General features: G+C 41.1%; 1 protein-coding gene across 10 annotated transcripts in view; it reads left to right on the top strand.

The window, feature by feature from the left end:
• Window positions 1-18,062, top strand: part of SIPA1L1 (signal induced proliferation associated 1 like 1) — a 502,626-nt gene that overhangs the window by 373,423 nt on the left and 111,141 nt on the right. For all 10 annotated transcript variants that reach the window (XM_068543380.1, XM_068543408.1, XM_068543417.1 and 7 more), the window contains one exon: window positions 12,896-13,026. In XM_068543380.1, the coding sequence (XP_068399481.1) occupies window positions 12,896-13,026 (131 nt within the window). The remainder of the gene's footprint in view (window positions 1-12,895; window positions 13,027-18,062) is intronic.

The following is an 18,062-nucleotide window of genomic DNA, read 5'->3' as shown; positions in this document are numbered from 1 at the left end:
TAGTTGCTCTGCGGCATGTGGGATCTTCCCAGACCAGGGCTCGAACCCGTGTGCCCTGCGTTGGCAGGCAGACTCTCAACCACTGCACCACCAGGGAAGCCCCGCCCCTCAGAGTTCTTTTTTGTGGACAGTCGTATTTCAAGGAAGTGGTAAACTCCAGCGTCAGCACGTCTGCTCTCCTGAACCATGTTGTGCTCTTGAACTGAACGGTTTATTTCTGCCAAAACTAATAGGGAAAGATTTTATACATGTATAATAACTTATTGTCTTAATGCCCTTGCCTTTTATTTTTTCTTGAGAGCATATCAACTGTATTTAATTTGTTCGAAGGTGGCTCTCTAGTTATTTAACCCTTTTCAGGGAGATCTGGGGCACTAAATAACTTCTTGAGAAACTCACCTAGGAGTGTTTTGCTGCTGTGTCTTTACCTGTTCAGGGTTTCTGGTAGCAAGAAGGCCATTCGGTAGGAAGGTTTGCATGTCTGCTCTTTGGAAAACAAGCATCCTCTCCTTTCTTGGCCGTGATCTCTCGAGTCCCATCACTGATCATCTGAGCTCTGATCTGTGAGGCGTTTGGGATTTCATGTTACCTGAGCCATCTCCGTGCAGAGGTTTATGAAAGCTGGTTAAAAGGGCATGTGCCTCAACTGTTCCTTTCTGTTTTGTTTTTAAAATCAAGCTAGACCGGCCGAAGGCCACATTTGCTCAAACACTTGACTTTACTCAAAGTCATCTTGTAAAGATCCAATCATATAGAAACAGAACGTGCTTTTGCAATAAAACTGATGATGGTGACATTGGCCATTTGGTCATCCTTCAGCCCTTTAGGAAGTTCCACGTGAGAAATTTACTTTAGAATTTGATGCCAGGAATTGTTTTCTGGCAGCTACCAAATGCCTGCCTTTCTAATGACAGGTGTGTTTTATTTGTTTGCTTGTTTTATTTATTTATTTATTTATTTTTACTGTATCTCCTGTTTTACCTCAACTCCCAGAAGCAAATTTGATGCTCCAGTTGTATAACCTTCATTAATAACACATTTGTTTCCAATTTCTGTTTCATTAGCACAACTTACATATTTCCTTTATAATGAATGACCTCAAAAAATTCTTTTTAGAAAAGGTAATTAGTATACATTTATATCCAAATAAAAGACCTCTGTTCCCAGGCTATGTCTTCAGTTTTAGCTACGTTTCTCACTCTCCATTACCTGCTTCCACCTGGTTGGTTATCTAGTTGGCAACTCAAACCCTGGGACACAAATTTTGACCTCATTTTTCTCCCTGAACAAGCCTCCCGCATCCTTGCCCTCGTGCTGTAAATGCCACCATTATTATCAGTCACTTGGATTTGAAACACGAGAGCCTCTTTGTTGCCTCTCTTCATTGTTCTCAACCTGCAATCAGTTGGGAAGGCCTCTTGAGTCTACCTTCGAATTGCTGCTAACTTCCGTTCTCTGTGTCCCAATCCCAGTTCTGTCGCTTCAAGCCCGCGTTACCCCTTGCCCCAATTCTTGGCCATTGTCTTAGTCTCTCCATCTCTAGTCCGCCCTACTCAAAATGCAACATCTTGTCTTTGCCAAATACAGTCTAATCACGTAGCAGTTTACATTTTACATGATTGCATTTATGATTTAATCATGTAACAAATACATTATTGGTCAAGTCCTCTGAGAAGCAGGTGTTGAAACAGTATAGGCGTGCAAGTGGTTTGTTAGGGACCTGGAGGTAACGCCTGTGAAATAAGAGGGCAGAGGAAGCAGAATTTAGCAGGGAAGCCCTTCAGTCCACAATGCAGGTCTGACACCATGAAAGTAAAAGGGAAAAGAAGCAAAAGTGGGCAGGGGGAGCCTCAGCCCACCGTGCACATCTGACGAAGTCTCAGCCAACGCCATGGAACGAAAAAGAGCATTAGAGAAGTCATTTGTTGGGCAGTAACAGCAGGCCCTGTCACCCCTGGCATGCTCAGTCCTGGGGCTGCCCAAGAAGAGTGTGGCTGGGCTGGAAAACTGTAGAAGATCCACAGATGCTACAGCCAGAGACTTTCAGCTAACTGCATTTCTAATTGCATTTCTTCTGAATGGGTTGTGAGCCCTTTCTGGAAGGGGAGATGTGAAGTGTTGTGCCTCTGTGGCTGCCACACGTGCATGAGTGCCTTCATCATGCTCGGCATGATTTTGGACACTTGGAGTGAGAAATAAAACGGGGCACCTTCATGAGCTTACATTCTGGTGGAGGGAAGCAGACAGTAAACAAATCAAACAAAAGTATATACATGCTTACTGTGAAAATTAATAATGCAGAGTTGGAGAAAGTAATCCCTCTCCTAATTCTAATAGTTTGATTTGTAATCTTCTCTATCTTTTCTTTTTTTCTTTCTTTTTAAATTGAAGTATAGTTAATTTACAATGTTGTGTTAGTTCCAGGTGTACAGCAAAATGATTCAGTTATACATACATATAGAAAGATTGATACTTTTTCAGATTCTTCTCCATTATAGGTTATTACAAGATACTGAGTATAGTTCCCCATGCTCTACAGTAGGTACTTGTTGTTTACCTAATTACATATAGCAGTTTTTATACGTTTCTAAATCTTTTCTTACTCAAAAACTTATTATCCAATTTACTATTAATGAGTGCCCTTCATATTTTTTAAGTAGTTTTAAAAAAATTAACAACTGCACATTCATACATTTATTTATTTGTTCATGACATAATGTTTCTTAAGCATCTACTCCGTGCCAGCTACAGTGCTCAGAGGAAGAACAAAAGCAAATAATTTTTTTTCTAATTTCTTTCCCTTAAGGGATCTGTACCTTCTGAGTTGTATTTTCTGTTTGTCTTTCATGCTGTTGGCTTTCCTTAGTTGTCTAGTAATCTTTGCCACATTTATGAACAAAGGCCAAGGAGGATTGGTGTAGATGGCAGGCTTCCCCTGCAGCCCTGTGGGTCTCTTTCCCTAGCTGGCCTCACATTACATGGGGGAAGTGAGGACTAGCACTGGAAAAGTAGTGAGACCCCCTAATGGGGGGGAGTGTGTAGCGTGAGAGGGTAGTGAACCCGGTGCAGATAGAAACCCACGTGGGCGCCGGAGTTGGGAGGGCTTTATTGTGCTCCCTCCTGCCTTTCCTCCCGCCCATGCATCAGAATGGGTTGTTCTCCCTGTGTCTCCTGGGATTCTGAGTAACCTGCTCCTTCCCAAAGGTGCAAGTGCTTTCCCACCACTGTTCCAAGTCACCCTATGCCCTGGTTTCTGCCCAGGGCTTTCTATGGCGCCTTAGTTCATAACCAGTCTAAGCACTCCTTGAAGGCAAGGACCACAGATTAGGCAGACTCAGCAAACGTTTCACAACTGAACGAATGTTTGGTCCTGATGCAAAGTATGAAATTTATTGAGTTGAGGAGCCAGTGTATCTTATATTTATAGCATCAGGTAGCGGCAGGGAGGGCCCACTGTGTATATGACCTTGTGTAATACTCTGGACACCAGATAATATGTTACAGTTCCTTTTCCTCTCTTTTCAGGAAATGAGACCACAGATAAGTCTGTGTGTGGTCATGGTGGTTTTGTGGAAATTAACCAAGACCACCAGTCGATCCCCATAGACCCAAAACACAATTATGGAGACTGATTTTTACTATTGTAAACCCTCTTAGACACAAATGATGGATGCTAAAGTCAGTGGATGACAGTTTGAGGAGAAACAGGAGGAGAAGCAGGATTTACATAATCTCAAAGTATCTCCCCAAAGATATTTGTAAACCACGAGGAGAAAAATAGTAACTTTTCAGTGAAGAAACCTGTCACGTGCCACCTTAATGGAATGAATCAGGTCTCTATCATGAACTCCATGAAATGATGCACTGAGGTTACATCATTTCTGTGGTTCTCTTGCGCAAAATGCATAACCTTAGCCCAATCATGTGAAACTACCGGACAAACCCAAATTGAGTGATAAATACTGTTCAAAGGTGTCATGGTCATGAGAGACTGTTACAGACTGAGGAACTGTAACAGACTGCAGGGGACTAAGGAGAAATAATAACAATTAAGTACAACATGGGATAATGAATGAGATTTCAGAACAAAAAAGGACATAGTGGAAAAACTAGTGAAATTTGAGTAAGCTCTTTAGTAAATGTTAATTTACTGATTCTGATTAATGACGACTGTACTATATGTAGTTACATAAGATGTTAACATTGGGGAAGACTGGGTTAAGGATATATGTACTGAAACTCTTTGTACTATATTTGCAACGTCTCTGTAAGTCCAAAAGCAGTCAAGATAAAACGTAAAAAACAAAAACCTCCAGGTACAGTCAATAACAGCAGCTGACATATGAACCATCCACATGAAAATGGGAATGCTTCCTCAACTTTGTGTGTCAACGTGCATCAAGGCGAATGCCATGCTGACTAATTCCTATACCCAAAGAATTTCTATGCTCTTTGTTTTGCGGTTTCGAGGACATGAGGGCCCTTTAGATCTGTTATTTCAGTACAAGTTAACATATAATAAATCCTGCCACCTATTTTTCAAATTCACACCTCATTATTAACTTCAGACACCAGTGAGCCACCAAAATTAGGTGCTCAAAACATACTTGCTTTATTGTACCACTTCCTTTGCTTACCTTCTCTTGGAGCTCCCTGCTGTGTACGGGGAGGTCATGCATCTGAACTTCAGGGCAGCAAGAGGAGAGACCTCCCTAACTGCATTCGAGTCAAGTAGAAGCATTCAGTGATGTAGAAGCATCAGCAGAAGCAACCTCAGCAGCTCATATCGACACAAGTGTGTGGGCTGTGCTGAGTTTTTGAGACACATTGCATGGGCTTCACCCTCATGAGTGGCAGTGACTTCGGCCTTGACTGAATTTCTGACTGTTTCTGAGGGGACTTCCTTTCAAATGCTTCAGAAGCATTTTACACAGACATCTTGCTGCAATATCCCTAGTAAGGAGATACAAAAGTTTTTTTAAGATATAAAGACATTTGAGTTAGAGACAGGTGTTTCATTATAATTTCTTTCATTTGGATGTTAAATACTTTTATTTTTCTGAGCTGGCATTTGTAACTAACATTAAACTTAAAGAGTTACATTAATATGCAACCTTGTAAACTATGCTTTATACTCTTTGACCATTTGCAAACCAAATACATTTTTTTATACTTTTAAAAATCTTCCTATTGTAAAAGTCACATATATTCATTACAGAAAAATAAGCAACTATAGCAAATTAATCATGTGATTACTACTGATTTTACTTCTCATCTTTTTTTTAATACATATTCATCTTTTTAAGTAAAATAAGGATCATTAAATATAGTTTTATGTATTTTTTTCCTGGTTCCATAATTGGCTATGCCATCATTTATTTAAAGTTTTCCAGCTGTTCTATATTCAGGCGTTCCAGTTTCTTATTATAAATCATTCTTACATTAGATCTTCCTAAGTGTCTTTTGATTGTTTGTTTGTTTGTTTTTCCCCCATTGACCCCTTTGGCAGTTTGGTGAAATCTATGGACTCTCCTTAGAATAATGTTTTTAAGTGCATAAAATAGACGTACAAAGCAAACCAAGCATATTAAAATACAATTGCAAGAGTGTTAAAAATTTTGTGACGTACTATATAGATGCTTCTTATTGCATTAACAAAAAGATCTAGCCTCAGATCTGTTAACTACCATAATTTCAAAGTTGTGATGAGCATAATTGACATTTTGATATGTCTGCAACAGCTGTAATGTGATATGAAAATGTCTATGATTTCTGTTGGTATCAAAGTCACATGTACAGCTAATATTACTGTAGTTGGTTGGCTCATTTACAACTAACAGAAATGCTACGTTTCATTTAGAAGTTAGTGAAAATAAAGGTATAATTTTTTTCATTCAAGTTCATGGACCCCCTAATTGCTATGCATAGACAAGTTTAAAAACCTTGACCTTACATAAATGATCTTGTTATGTAACTTTTTTTTTCCACATGTCCAATTATTTACATAAGGTAGAGCCCTGGTGTGAACTTTATAGGAACCTTGAATTTTATTGCCAAATTTTTCTTAAGAAAGCTTAGACCAGGAAGGTCCCACCGATATTTTAAGACTGTATAGTGTTTAACATTTTCTTGACTACTTTGAATATTTACAGTTTTTATTTTAGACCGTTTATTATAGGTCCAACACATTTTCATTTCTTCGATCACTAATGAGATTGAATTTTTAAAAATATAATTATTGGCTATTTGTCATAGATAATGGCCAATTAAAAATCTCCCATTTTGACGCTGATGCTTTTTTTCCCTTTGTTTCAATTAGAGCTTTCTTTGTACTTTTTTTCTTTAACCATTGGTATGCAATTTATTAATGTCAGTCTTAGTCTACCTTTTATTGGCAAGTTAGGGGGCTACTGGGGGCTGCTTAGTCACGTGAGACTTTTAAGCCTAACAACTTCATGTAATTTTGGCAAATAGACCACCTTACCTTTTAAGAGTTACCTATGGAAAGAAGAATTGGAACTTCAGAGTACTGTGCACTTTGTAAATGTGGGCAATTACTCTTATGCAACCATAATTATAAGCTTAGTGGAGTGCTTTGGGACAGAATTGTGGCCTGTGGCCAGTCCTGTGTAAGTGTCCCCGTCCATTACTCTGACCTGCTTTTGATTATGATGCAAAGTCCTAGGCTATTTAGTTCTCGTGGAACCTCCACCCTTATAATTAGGATGAGCCCTTTGGGGACCAGAGACAGAGTAGTGCTCTTCTCGGAAAGAGCCATTCATTCATTCATTCATTTATTTAAATTTATTATTTATTATTGTGACTGTGTCAGCCAGAAATATGGCTATTTGTGTGGAATGTTCTAGTGATAGCAGAGCTAGGCATTGGTGCTCTTTGTACCATCCTTGTTAAAACTCAAGAACTAGAACTAATAAGAAGACTTAGGCTGAAAATTTGTTTAGGTGCTAAAGATGAGAAATGAAGGCAGCAGAGAATCAGCCATATAAGGATAAAACATGAATATTGCTCCCTTTAAACCCAGTGACAGGGGCTTCCCTGGTGGCGCAGTGGTTAAGAATCCACCTGCCAATGCAGGGGACACAGGTTCGAGCCCTGGGCCGGGAAGATCCCACATTGCTGTGGAACAGCTAAGCCCGTGCGCCACAACTACTGAGCCTGCACTCTAGAGCCCACGAGCCACAACTACTGAAGCCCATGTGCCTAGAGCCCGTGCTCCACAACGAGAGAAGCCACCGCAATGAGAAGCCTGTGCACCTCAACAAAGAGTAGCCCCCGCTCGCCGCAACTAGAGAAAGCCTGCATGCAGCAACGAAGACCCAACGCAGCCAAGATAAATAAATAAATTTATTAAAAAACAAACAAACAAAAAAAACCCACAGTGACACCTTGGCAATATAGCACATCAAGGAATAAAGCTTTATGTGCCATCTGGCTAGTTAATCCCTTTAGGCATCACATTTCATTACCTATTTTTTATTCACAATACAGTTTTAGAAACGTTTGGGAAGATGATGTTAGATGTAATGGCTAAGAAAATGAGCTTTGGAATTGGTACTTAAAATAATATGTTTGAGTTCTGGTGTTGCTGTTTACTAGTTGTGGCTGGGAAGTGACTTATTCTCTCTAAATCATATTTGCCACATCTGTGAAAAAGAAGGCAAAGCCTGTATTTTCATGGTTGATGTTGAGTATTAGAGTGCTTGGCAAAGTTCCTCACTTTGCTGCATTATATCGTTCTAATGGAGTGATTGCAATACTGGTTTTTGGCATTCCAGTAGGCTGGCACAAAAATATCATTATTTTTGGTGGTGTAATCCCTGTATTTCAGTTCATCCGTCAGCAGATTTAACCACCCTGCTTGAGTCTCCAACTCCTCTTTCCTTTCCCTTTCCTTCCTCTGACTTTCATCATCAAAGGCTTCCTGGCCTTTCTTTAACACTTATCATCTGCATCTCCCCTGTCCTTGTACCCCTTCTCTCCCTTCTGTCCTGCCACCCCCAAAAAGACAAAGCTGATTGTAGGTATGGCTGGAAGAGCTCTCTGCAGTTGATGGATAGCACCGCCAGCAAAAGGTGGAGGTACACGGCTGGTAGGAAGAGATGAAACATGCTGCAGCAGGGAGCAAGTGCAGAAGTGCTGCCCCAAGGCTGTGGTCCCAAGAGGAGAGTACCGCAGTCCGGTGAACATGAAGGACAGGCAGCGGCAAGAGTGGCCAGAAGGACAGGACACAGGATATCCCTGAAAGGCTGGGTTTTAAGTTAAAAAAAAAAAAAAAAAAGTCATTTGTCTTGAGATCAAAGTTTAAAGACTCAAAAATTCAATTTAAGGTAATTTGCTGAACCAGACTCCTCTATTGGCGAATTATACATTACATTCGGATTTTGAAGTGAAAAAGTTGTGTTCATGTAGAAAGGACTTTTGTCTATACTCCTGTAATCCTCAGGAGCAGAAAAATGGATGGTGGACCAAAAAGCAAGGCTTTTATTGCAAGAATAATTCTTACTCAAGTTGAAAGACTTTTTGAACAAGTAGAGTCTGAACATGATATTAGTGAATTTAACACAAGAAGCCAGACCAGAATCTTCATCTCTACTGATGAAACTGAAATAAAGATCAAATGGAAATACCTTCTTGGAAATAATAGCTAGAGCTCTTTTTCAGTAAAAAAAAGATTGATGTTTCTGCACAAACACACAAATAAGTTTTTAAAAGATCTTCCTGGAGTTATCAAACCAGAGATGGGTTTGTTTGAACATAGAGTCTGAAGAAGGTGTTAGAAGTTAGTTTATAATGATCTCATCAGCATTCCCCCAACTCAGAAATGTACTTCTTCAGTAGCTGGGAAAAATTGCACAAAAATATAGCCAGGTGTTGAGGATGACACACACAAAAAAGTTTAAATGATCTTTAATTTTTTTTTCATTTTTAAATCAATATTCTTCATTTTTATGTAGGATTTAGTTTCTTTTTAAAATAACACTATTATTTTATCTGCCAATTTATACTCAAATGATTGTGTTTAATATTTATATTTTTCTGTTGTAACATTTCTAAATTTTTGTAGTTGAAATATATTAAATATTTGGTTTCCCTAATTTGTATTTTTATGAATTCTTAAAGTATTATTGTTACTGTACAAAGTACACACTTTCATTTTGCTCCAGTGTTCAATCACTCTTTGAGAGGATGTCTAAATAATATTTCAGATGCGACCTGAAGGGTGAGAGGACTTAGTCAAATAAAGAGTTGTGGGAAGAATGTCCTAGGTAGGGTGTCTCAGGTGAGAAGGGGCATAGTGAGTTGAGAAGTTCAGTATGGTTGGTTCTCAGAGTTCAGAAGGATGATGGAATTGTCCAAGTTGAAACTGGAGTGATAGGCTGGTGACAGGCTGTGAGAGCCTTTGGGAAGCCATGAGGAGGGTTTTAAACTTAATAGTGATGGTCAGGTTTGCATCTTAGAAGCCAATCAGGAAAAGCCAACCAGTCAGAAGACTCACAAACATCCAGGCAAATGATGACGAGGGTAAATCAGTGGCAGTGAGACGGAGGGAAAGTAGGTGGATTTGAGAGCTATTTAGGAACTAGAATTCACAAGGCATGACATTGGGTCTGGCATGAGCAACTAGAGGAATGTGGTAGCAGTCGCTGAAATTGGGGTTGCAGGGAGAGCTGTATAGGTTTGTATGGAAGGTGATGGGTTCACTTTTACAGATGCCATGGGACAAACAAACAGTGAGTTCCGTTAGGTGGATGTAAAGATCCAGGGCTCACAGACGTCTGGAGTGGGCAGGTGGACTCTTGAGAGTCATCAGCATTGAGATGGCAGTGGAAGTTCTGAGAGTGGATGGAAGATTCCAGATGGGAAGAGGAAGGGAAACTGAGTAAGAAGAGCCAGAGTGGTGGAAGGAAAATCAGGAGAGGGTGGTGTCTGAGAAGCCAGGACGAGTGTTTCTAGAAAAAAAATGAAATAGCCAACTGTGCCATTGGCGAGTTGTTGTGGCGAATTTGAGCAAGATAAGGACCAAAAGTTTCCATTTGTTTGAACTTTAAGGCTGACATTGGTGACTGTGCAATGGTGTCAGATGATAGGAATCCTAAAGTGAAGAATTAGGCATCTCTTTCAAGAAGTTGCCAGTGGAAGGAAAGAAAAAGGAGATAACCTGGAGGTGGATAAGGAGTTGAGGGTAAGTGTTACGTTTAAAGATGAAGGAGACTTGAGTCTGATTAAATGATGATGGGAATGAGCAGGCAGAGGGGAAGCTGAAGATACGGGGAGGGTGATCAGGCATCAGTGTCCCTGGGAAGGTGGAATGAGTGGAGACCAGACTTTCGGGGGAGATTGGGTTTTAGATTGTAAAGGAAAGGAAGCAAAAGTCTGGACCCAGGTAAGTGTGTGTGATGGTGGAAAGTGAGGACAGTTGCTTCTGAAATGGCTCTTTATCTTCTTTGTGACGTAGACAGCATTATCTGCTGAGATTGAGAGAAGGTAAGATGGGGGGAGTTTGAGGGAGAACAGAGAATATTTGAGACATCTTCTCTGGAGAAGGAGAGCGAGAGCAGACCAGGGACAGCTTGAGGATGAGTTGAGGTTACTGACACTAATCGAGAGCGACCCCCGTCTTTGTGAATTTCTCCAGCAGCAGAGAATAGCAGTCTCACCTGCCCTTCCAGAGGTTTGTGGTGGGGGTGGGGGATGTTTGAGGAGTTTCTGGAGAGTCAGGTTTCAGTAAAGTCCATGAAGTGCAAGGAACAGGATATAATGAATGTGGCGCTCATCTTTGACACATTCACTGGTGTTCTCTGCTGCCGGGTTGAAATACGCTCTGAAGTTACTGAAGTTTGTTAAGCTCTTTGCTCCTTCAGTGAATAGCCCCAGACTGCTGTCTTGTTTCTCTTTCAGTTCTTGTCCGCTTTTTTATACTATTTCTGTCTCCTCCCTTTCTGTTTTCTTCCTTGTTGTAAGTTGTTCTGTCCCATTGCTGTCTGCATGCAAGTCTCTATCAGCCCTACACCCTGGACTTTGTCAACATCTGGAATTAACACACCTCTGAAATCAAGCTGTGGGCTTGAAGATCAGACAACCACGCTTATTAAAATTATGTGCAAAGTAAGAGTAAATAACCTCTGAGTGTGATTCTCACATGCTGTGCTTTGAGGGTGTACATAAGTGTTTGTACATGAATTTTGTGATGTTTATTGGGTTGTTTCTCAGCTGTCCATATATGAGATGTTTGTTGCCTGTATTCCCATTGTTTCCCTTATTTTGAATTTCCATGGATTATGATAATATTCTTTTTTTTTTTAAATTAATTTATTTATTTATTGGCTGTGTTGGGTCTTCGTTTCTGTGCGAGGGCTTTCTCTAGTTGCGGCGAGCGGGGGCCACTCTTCATCGCGGTGCGCGGGCCTCTCACTATCGTGGCCTCTCTTGTTGCGGAGCACAGGCTCCAGACGCGCAGGCTCAGTAGTTGTGGCTCACGGGCTTAGTTGCTCCGCGGCATGTGGGATCTTCCCAGACCAGGGCTTGAACCCGTGTCCCCTGCATTGGCAGGCAGATTCTCAACCACTGCGCCACCAAGGAAGCCCTGATAATATTCTTATAGAGCCCGTGATATTAATGAGTACATCTTTTATAATTGTTCTTTAGTACTTGCAAAGCATTTTCATACGTATTACCTAAATTTTAAAATTACGTGATTAGATATTTTATGCTGTTGTTTCTTATTATTCTCATGGATTTTCAAATACATGTTTTGTATGAGAATAACATGTATTTTCAAATATTGATGCATTTTGTATGAGAATAGCCTACCATGTCACAACTCAGTCATTTAACCATGTCACACGTAAATGAAATAGGACAATATAAAGAAAGTGTTTTGGAGGTTCGAAAAGTAAATTATCTGTTCTAGCTTTTCATATATTTGTTTTATTCGCTTTCTCATCTGTAAACATATCATGTCTGTATCAACGATTTTAATTTTTTTTAAGAAGTAGATACTTAGGTGTACAGTAAATATCACTTTTTACATTTTCTGTAAATTAATTTAATTTTGATCACGACCTTCCTTCTTGTCAGGAGGAAGGTAAAGTCAACACCAGTCATTTGGACACTTACCCCCAAACGCCAAGGTTGTGCTAAGGTTTGGAGTCCGGAGCAATGCCAGACATTGAGGAGAGAGGCCCCTGAGTCGCCATTAGTCATAGGGCCACACTGGTTGCCTAGGAGAGACCCGTTATCCCAGCCCTCCCTTCCCTCCAGGTTCAGTGGCTCCGTGGGATGCCTTTTGTGCTTACTATGTGGGAACCATTGGTGCGGCCCAGAGCCCTGGGTCTGGGCTTCTGCCTCCCAGGGGCACTTGGAAGCTCTTACCTCTGAGCTAAGACTCCATCTTACTTGGGCAACGTGGGAGGAAAGCTGCCGAGTAACTCACGGACCTCTCTCCTCTCTCCAGTCCAGGGAATCTTTTTTAATCTGCAGGAAATCCCTCCATACGCAAACTTTGTTCTCAATAGGTTTGGGGGGAGTTTGTTGTTGTTGTTGTTGTTTTTATGAAAGCTAAGAAGCCCTGACACAATATAGCCTGTCTATAAGGAGAAACCACAAATTTCTTTTTAAAAAAATAGCAGAGCAGTAAGTTGCCGAGTAGTAAGAACCTGAACAGGCCACCTCTGTTGTCTTACCTCCTCTGAGACTAAACCTGCATAGCTAAGTCTTTACTTTTATAACTCATTGAAGAATATTAATTTTGTTAAATGCATTTACATTTTATTGGCATAGAGTAATTTCTGAGTGATCTAAATAGCAAACAGCATAAAACATTTTTAAGCATTCTGTAAATATTCTAATTTTGTTTTGTCTCATTGTACCTAAGAACACTGGAACTATTTTGGGGCAGATGAGAATCTTGGTGCGGTGGCTGTGAGCATTCGAAGGGAAAAACCAGAAGAAATGAAAGAAAATGGATCTCCATACAACTACCGAATAATTTTTAGAACTAGTGAGGTAAGTCGCACATGAGAAAGACTTGAGGCTTAATTTAATTGAGGAAAAAATAGAGTAGTAGCAGTAGCAAAGCAATTAAATTTAATAGCTCATGGTTACAAATGTCTTTAGAATAAACAAAGACCCCTTTCATTCATTCCGGTGGTGATAGGGCTGGACATAATGGTTAGATCTGGACCCTTTCTTCCCATCTAGCCCTGGATAGATGCAATAAATGAATGGAAGTTTTGATTCACAGAAAGATATGTCCATTAAGTGTGACCCAAGGAAATTGGAGTCCTCAGAATCCCAAACTGGATATTACATATCCTGCTTGGGCAGCCGGAAGGCACCGAGCCAGCTTGAGGAGGCAGAGAGGGTCAGCCAAGACTTAACTCACTTTTCCAAACTATTGCTTAGGACATTTCTTGACCCAAGAAAACTCTTTTCTTCTTGCATTTTCACTTTGCCATCTTGGACCTATTCTCGGAGGCCTAAAATGCGGACTATTTGAATCAGAGGCTGTCTAATTGTGGGTAAGACAGGTTCTTGGAGCTCTTTAGGGATCTAAGTACACATAATATGTGAGTTTTTATTTTAAAATGAAATTCAGGTCAAAAAAAGAAAAGGAAACATAAAATAGCCAACAAAGCATTTAAAAAAAAAAACTCGTGAACAAGTTTGGGACTATGAGGTTTTTTTCCTTTGTTTTCTTTCTAAACATATGTTTAGTTGTGCCAGCTGTCAATTTATTTTCTCTTTGAACCAGATCACTTTAGGATTGTTGTTATGCATTAATGCCTAATGCTCCCTTGAGGTATCTAGAAAATAATGGTTTTGAAACTAGTTTAAATAGGGCATTTGGCTTCATTTCCCCCATTGAATACAAGGCAGGTTGCAGGGGTTGGCTTCACTTAGTAATTGTTCCTCAGCTTGAACTCTGGGGAAATTAAAAATAGGATTTTTAAAGGGACAGCTTTAATACCTAATGTGTTGTGTCGAGTGGCCCGAGAGAAACGAAGAACTCACATGCTGTAGGGTCCTTTTTCTCCATGCCAAAGCTGATCGTTAAGCAGGGTCAGTACTTTTGTTGAACGTGAAAAGCACAGAGAACACAGTGTGTTTTGAGAGCCACACTTACCTCCTCCCACCTGTTTCTGTCTTTCCTGTCCTTACCTTTCCCCCTCCCCAAGGCCACTCTGATTTAAGTCCGCATCATACTTTTCCTTGTCTCTGTTTTTTATCCATTTCAATTTCTCTTCTTGCCACTATCCTATCATTCTTCATGCCAGACGGTGAAGCTTTCTAAATTGGTACTTTCGTTCTCAGATCCTGTCTCTGGTGTCCACGATCGTCCCTTCCAGCTTGCCTTGCAGGCACGCCACGGCTGGTCACAGCCCCTCTCTCTCCAGGTCAACTCCTATCCTAAGTGAATGTGGTCCCTCTGCTTCTGCCTGCCTCAGCCTCAAATGCTCCACCTGCACCTCCCACCTGCAGTTACAATTAAACCACACTTAAGGATTCTCTAGTCCCATAGTTCAGTCCTTTTCCTGCCAACCCATTCGACGGTCCATGGGGCCACTTCCTTACCCTTTGATTGAAACATCCAAGTCAAATGTTGTTCATGGTTCAAAAAACCATTACCACCTGTTTTCATGTTCAAATTAATGTTTAACCAGTGACAACCCTGTTGTTACAATTGTTCAAGCCAGAGACCTTGAGGTCACTTTTGACTCCTCTCTTCTCCTCCCTCCTGCTCGCCACATCTGGTCTGTCCACAAAACTGGTTGACTTTGTCTTCAAAATGTATCCAGAATTCTACCGCTTCTCCAATCCCACTGCCTCTGCCTGGGCCAAGCCACCATCATCTTTCTCCAAGAACCATTCTTCCTGCTTGTGCCCTTAAGCCCTGCATCCTTTCAAGCCCAGCAGGGGTCCTTTAGAAATGTAATCCACGTCTTGTCATTCCTCAATTCAAAATCCTTTCATGGTTTCCCACCTTCCAAGTTAAAGTCATTCTCCTTGCTAGCCTAGGAGTCCAGACGCGTCTGCTTCCGACCTTGACCTCATCTCCGAAAACTCCCCCTCACTTAGTCTTTTCCAGCCACACTGGCAATCTCAGGACACCTCTGTCTCAGGGCTCAGATAGTCCCTATTCCTTCCTCTGTATTCAGTGTTCTCCCCAGGCATCCTCGTGGCCGCAGCTCTCTCTTTTCCTTCTGGCCTTTACTCTTAAGTTACAGGGGCCTTCCTTGGCCCCTGGATCTAAAATTTCTACTCCCTCTCATATCTCATTTCATGTCCAATTCCAGGCTTTCTTTTTTTCATGAACACTTAACCACTATCTCATGCATTGTACTTACTTACTTGGTTCATTTTGTGACCCTCCCACTCAAATATAAGCCCAGGGAAGATGAGGACTCAGTTGTTCGTGACTACACGCCTAACGCCTAAAACAGCCCTCCCCCTTCATTCCGTCCTTCCTCTCTAATGTTTATTTCATTAATTGCCACTAGCCTTTGTGTAATTTTTTTCATTCCGATAGAAATAATCCTTAAGTGTGGTTTAATTGTAATACTGTTAACACAAATTCGTGTGCCTGACGCACAGTGAGGGCAAACAAACTGAAACGTCGGAGTTTGGAGCAGAGAAAGGTTTATCGCAAGCCCGTGCAAGGAGACGAGGTGGCTCATGCCCTGAAAAGCCTCGAGCTCCTCGAAGGGTTTCGGCAAAGCATTTTGAAAGGCCAGGAGTGGGGGTGGGTCACAGGGTACGTGATCAGCTTGTGCACAGTTCTCTGACTGGCTGATGGTGAAGCAGCACGGTGGTGTCACAGTGGTTAACATTTTGAGTCCTTAGGCTCCAGGAGGCCTGAGAAGAACTACTCAGGGTAGTCAAGTAGTTCTTCCATTTGGTGGGGGATTTTCACATCTGCAAAACAACTCAGGAAATTTGCATCAAATCTAGGTGCTTCAGAGAGGAGCTAAAGCAGAGGATATGGGGGAAGGCCTGTCCGAGGAAGGCCCCCATAGGGTCCTGCTCGGTTACAGTATCTTTATGAGAGTTTTCATAGAAAGAAACTAATGAAAGTCCTTTGATAGAAATATCTCTAGATGTTGGTTCTGCTCCAGAGCTGCACATTGTAGGATGGGCAGTTCACTCTTCTCCACTGAAGGCAGTTCACTGAGTATATAATAAAGTAAGACTTAATTCTTATGCCTTTGTAGGGGCTTCTCATGCTATTGATTTCTCCTGTTAATAAATCCATTGAGAAAAAAGAAAACGTAGTCACCACAGTGACACTCCTGTTGCTTCAGTAAATGGCATCAAGATAACAGAAATACAAACAAATCTCTTTCAGTAGAAATAGGCATTGCACAACAAAGAAACAAAAAAGGAACTTACATGTATTTGGAAGCATGACAGTTTGTTTATGAACAAAATCTGTGGTGTGAGTGCTTTTAAGCATGAGTGCACAGGGATGTAGGAGGATTCTCTTCCTGTTTCTGGAAGTCATTAACAAAAATATCAGTAACACTAGTGATTCCGGTATAAAAAGGAATCATTCCTTTTTGGTTTTCTGCTCTGGCTTTCTTGAGGTGGGCTGCTGTCTTCCTGTGGTGCAGGATTAGCAATGATTAGCATTCCTCGTCTGGGGTTCTCAGTTGGAAATACGTCCAGCCTTTGTAGCCTCCTGTCCCCAGGAGCAAGAGAGTTGCTCGTTTCCCGTGATTTAAAAAACGAAACAAAAATTATTTCTGTCCAATTAGATATTAAGTCACAGGAAAAAGATATTTTTTACACAACTGTCATTTGAAAGCAAACTATTTATAAATGAAAGAAAAGATAATAATCAAAGGAACAGACTGCAGATACCCGCCAAGCACCTTTTTCTTGTCTTGAGAGTCAGAGGTTGGTAACCTTGGCTTTTCCTACCCCCATCTCTCTTCTCCATCAGTTGGCACAGTTATAGATTTTACTTCCCTGGTGATTCTTCCTTTGATTTCCATTTTCCCTGCTAATCCTCTGTCACACCCTCTGCCTGTTACTTGAAGACGGTTTACAGTTTGTTTCTAACTGTTTTCTCTGCCTGTAGTTTCTTCCTCGGGCAGTTCATCTTTATTTGCCAACTGAATTTTCTTACATCATCATCCCTATGCAAACGAGTTCTGATATGGCCGGTTGGAGCCGGATGAGGTGCATGCCCGTCGGGGTACGCTCGGCTCGGGGCTCCGGCCTGCCTGTAGCTTCACCACCCACTGCCCCTTTGGGCTCGCTTAGATCCAGCTAAGCTACAGCCGTCGCTCTTTCCCGCTCACACCCCGATCTTTCTCATCTCCACACCTTTGCTCTCTGACATTGTCTTTTTGTATAATTTTTCCTAGATTTCAAGGCCCCTTTTCAGTGCCACCCTTTTCCATGAGGGCCTTTCCTTATGCCCTGAGCCACGGTGATCCCTTTTCTGCCTTTGGACTCTTGTAGAACCTGACCTTGTTAAACTTTTCTTAGTAGATATATCCTCCTGAATGGGTATTTCTTACCTCTCACCCTCTTGCATGCCACACCCAGCCCTCAACGTTTGCTCCTGTTGCAGTACAGCGCCTTGTAACCTACACACTTAACGGAAATTCGTTCGACTTAATGGGTTTTTTCTTTAGGTCACCGTACAGTGTTTAAGTTACACTGACAACTTTGCCACGTGGAAATGTCTGAAAATTAAGACTAGTTTACTTCGACAGATCATCATTACTTAAGGAAATTTCTTTGCTTATGTTTTTATTTCATAATAATAGAAGGGATCTCAAGACATAAGGGTAAAGCAAAAGTCGTTTTAAATGCTGTTGATGGTGCCGCTCTACTGCCTATAATCACTGTCCTATTATTGTAGCAGCATTTGGGGATGGGACTAGTTTAAGCTAGTCAACAGTACATTATGAAATTTAAAACTTACTCTCCCCCCACCCTTACCTTTTATAATTCAAAAAGGTGTAACATCTAAATTCTCAGCATTTAGTCTTCAGATATTCTCGGGGGATAGCTCCTTCTTAATTTCCTGG

Source organism: Eschrichtius robustus, chromosome 1 (genome assembly GCF_028021215.1).
Source record: "Eschrichtius robustus isolate mEscRob2 chromosome 1, mEscRob2.pri, whole genome shotgun sequence".
NCBI classification, from domain to species: domain Eukaryota; kingdom Metazoa; phylum Chordata; class Mammalia; order Artiodactyla; family Eschrichtiidae; genus Eschrichtius; species Eschrichtius robustus.
The sequence above is the reverse complement of the archived record's forward strand: the minus strand, read 5'-3'. Positions and strand labels throughout refer to the sequence as shown.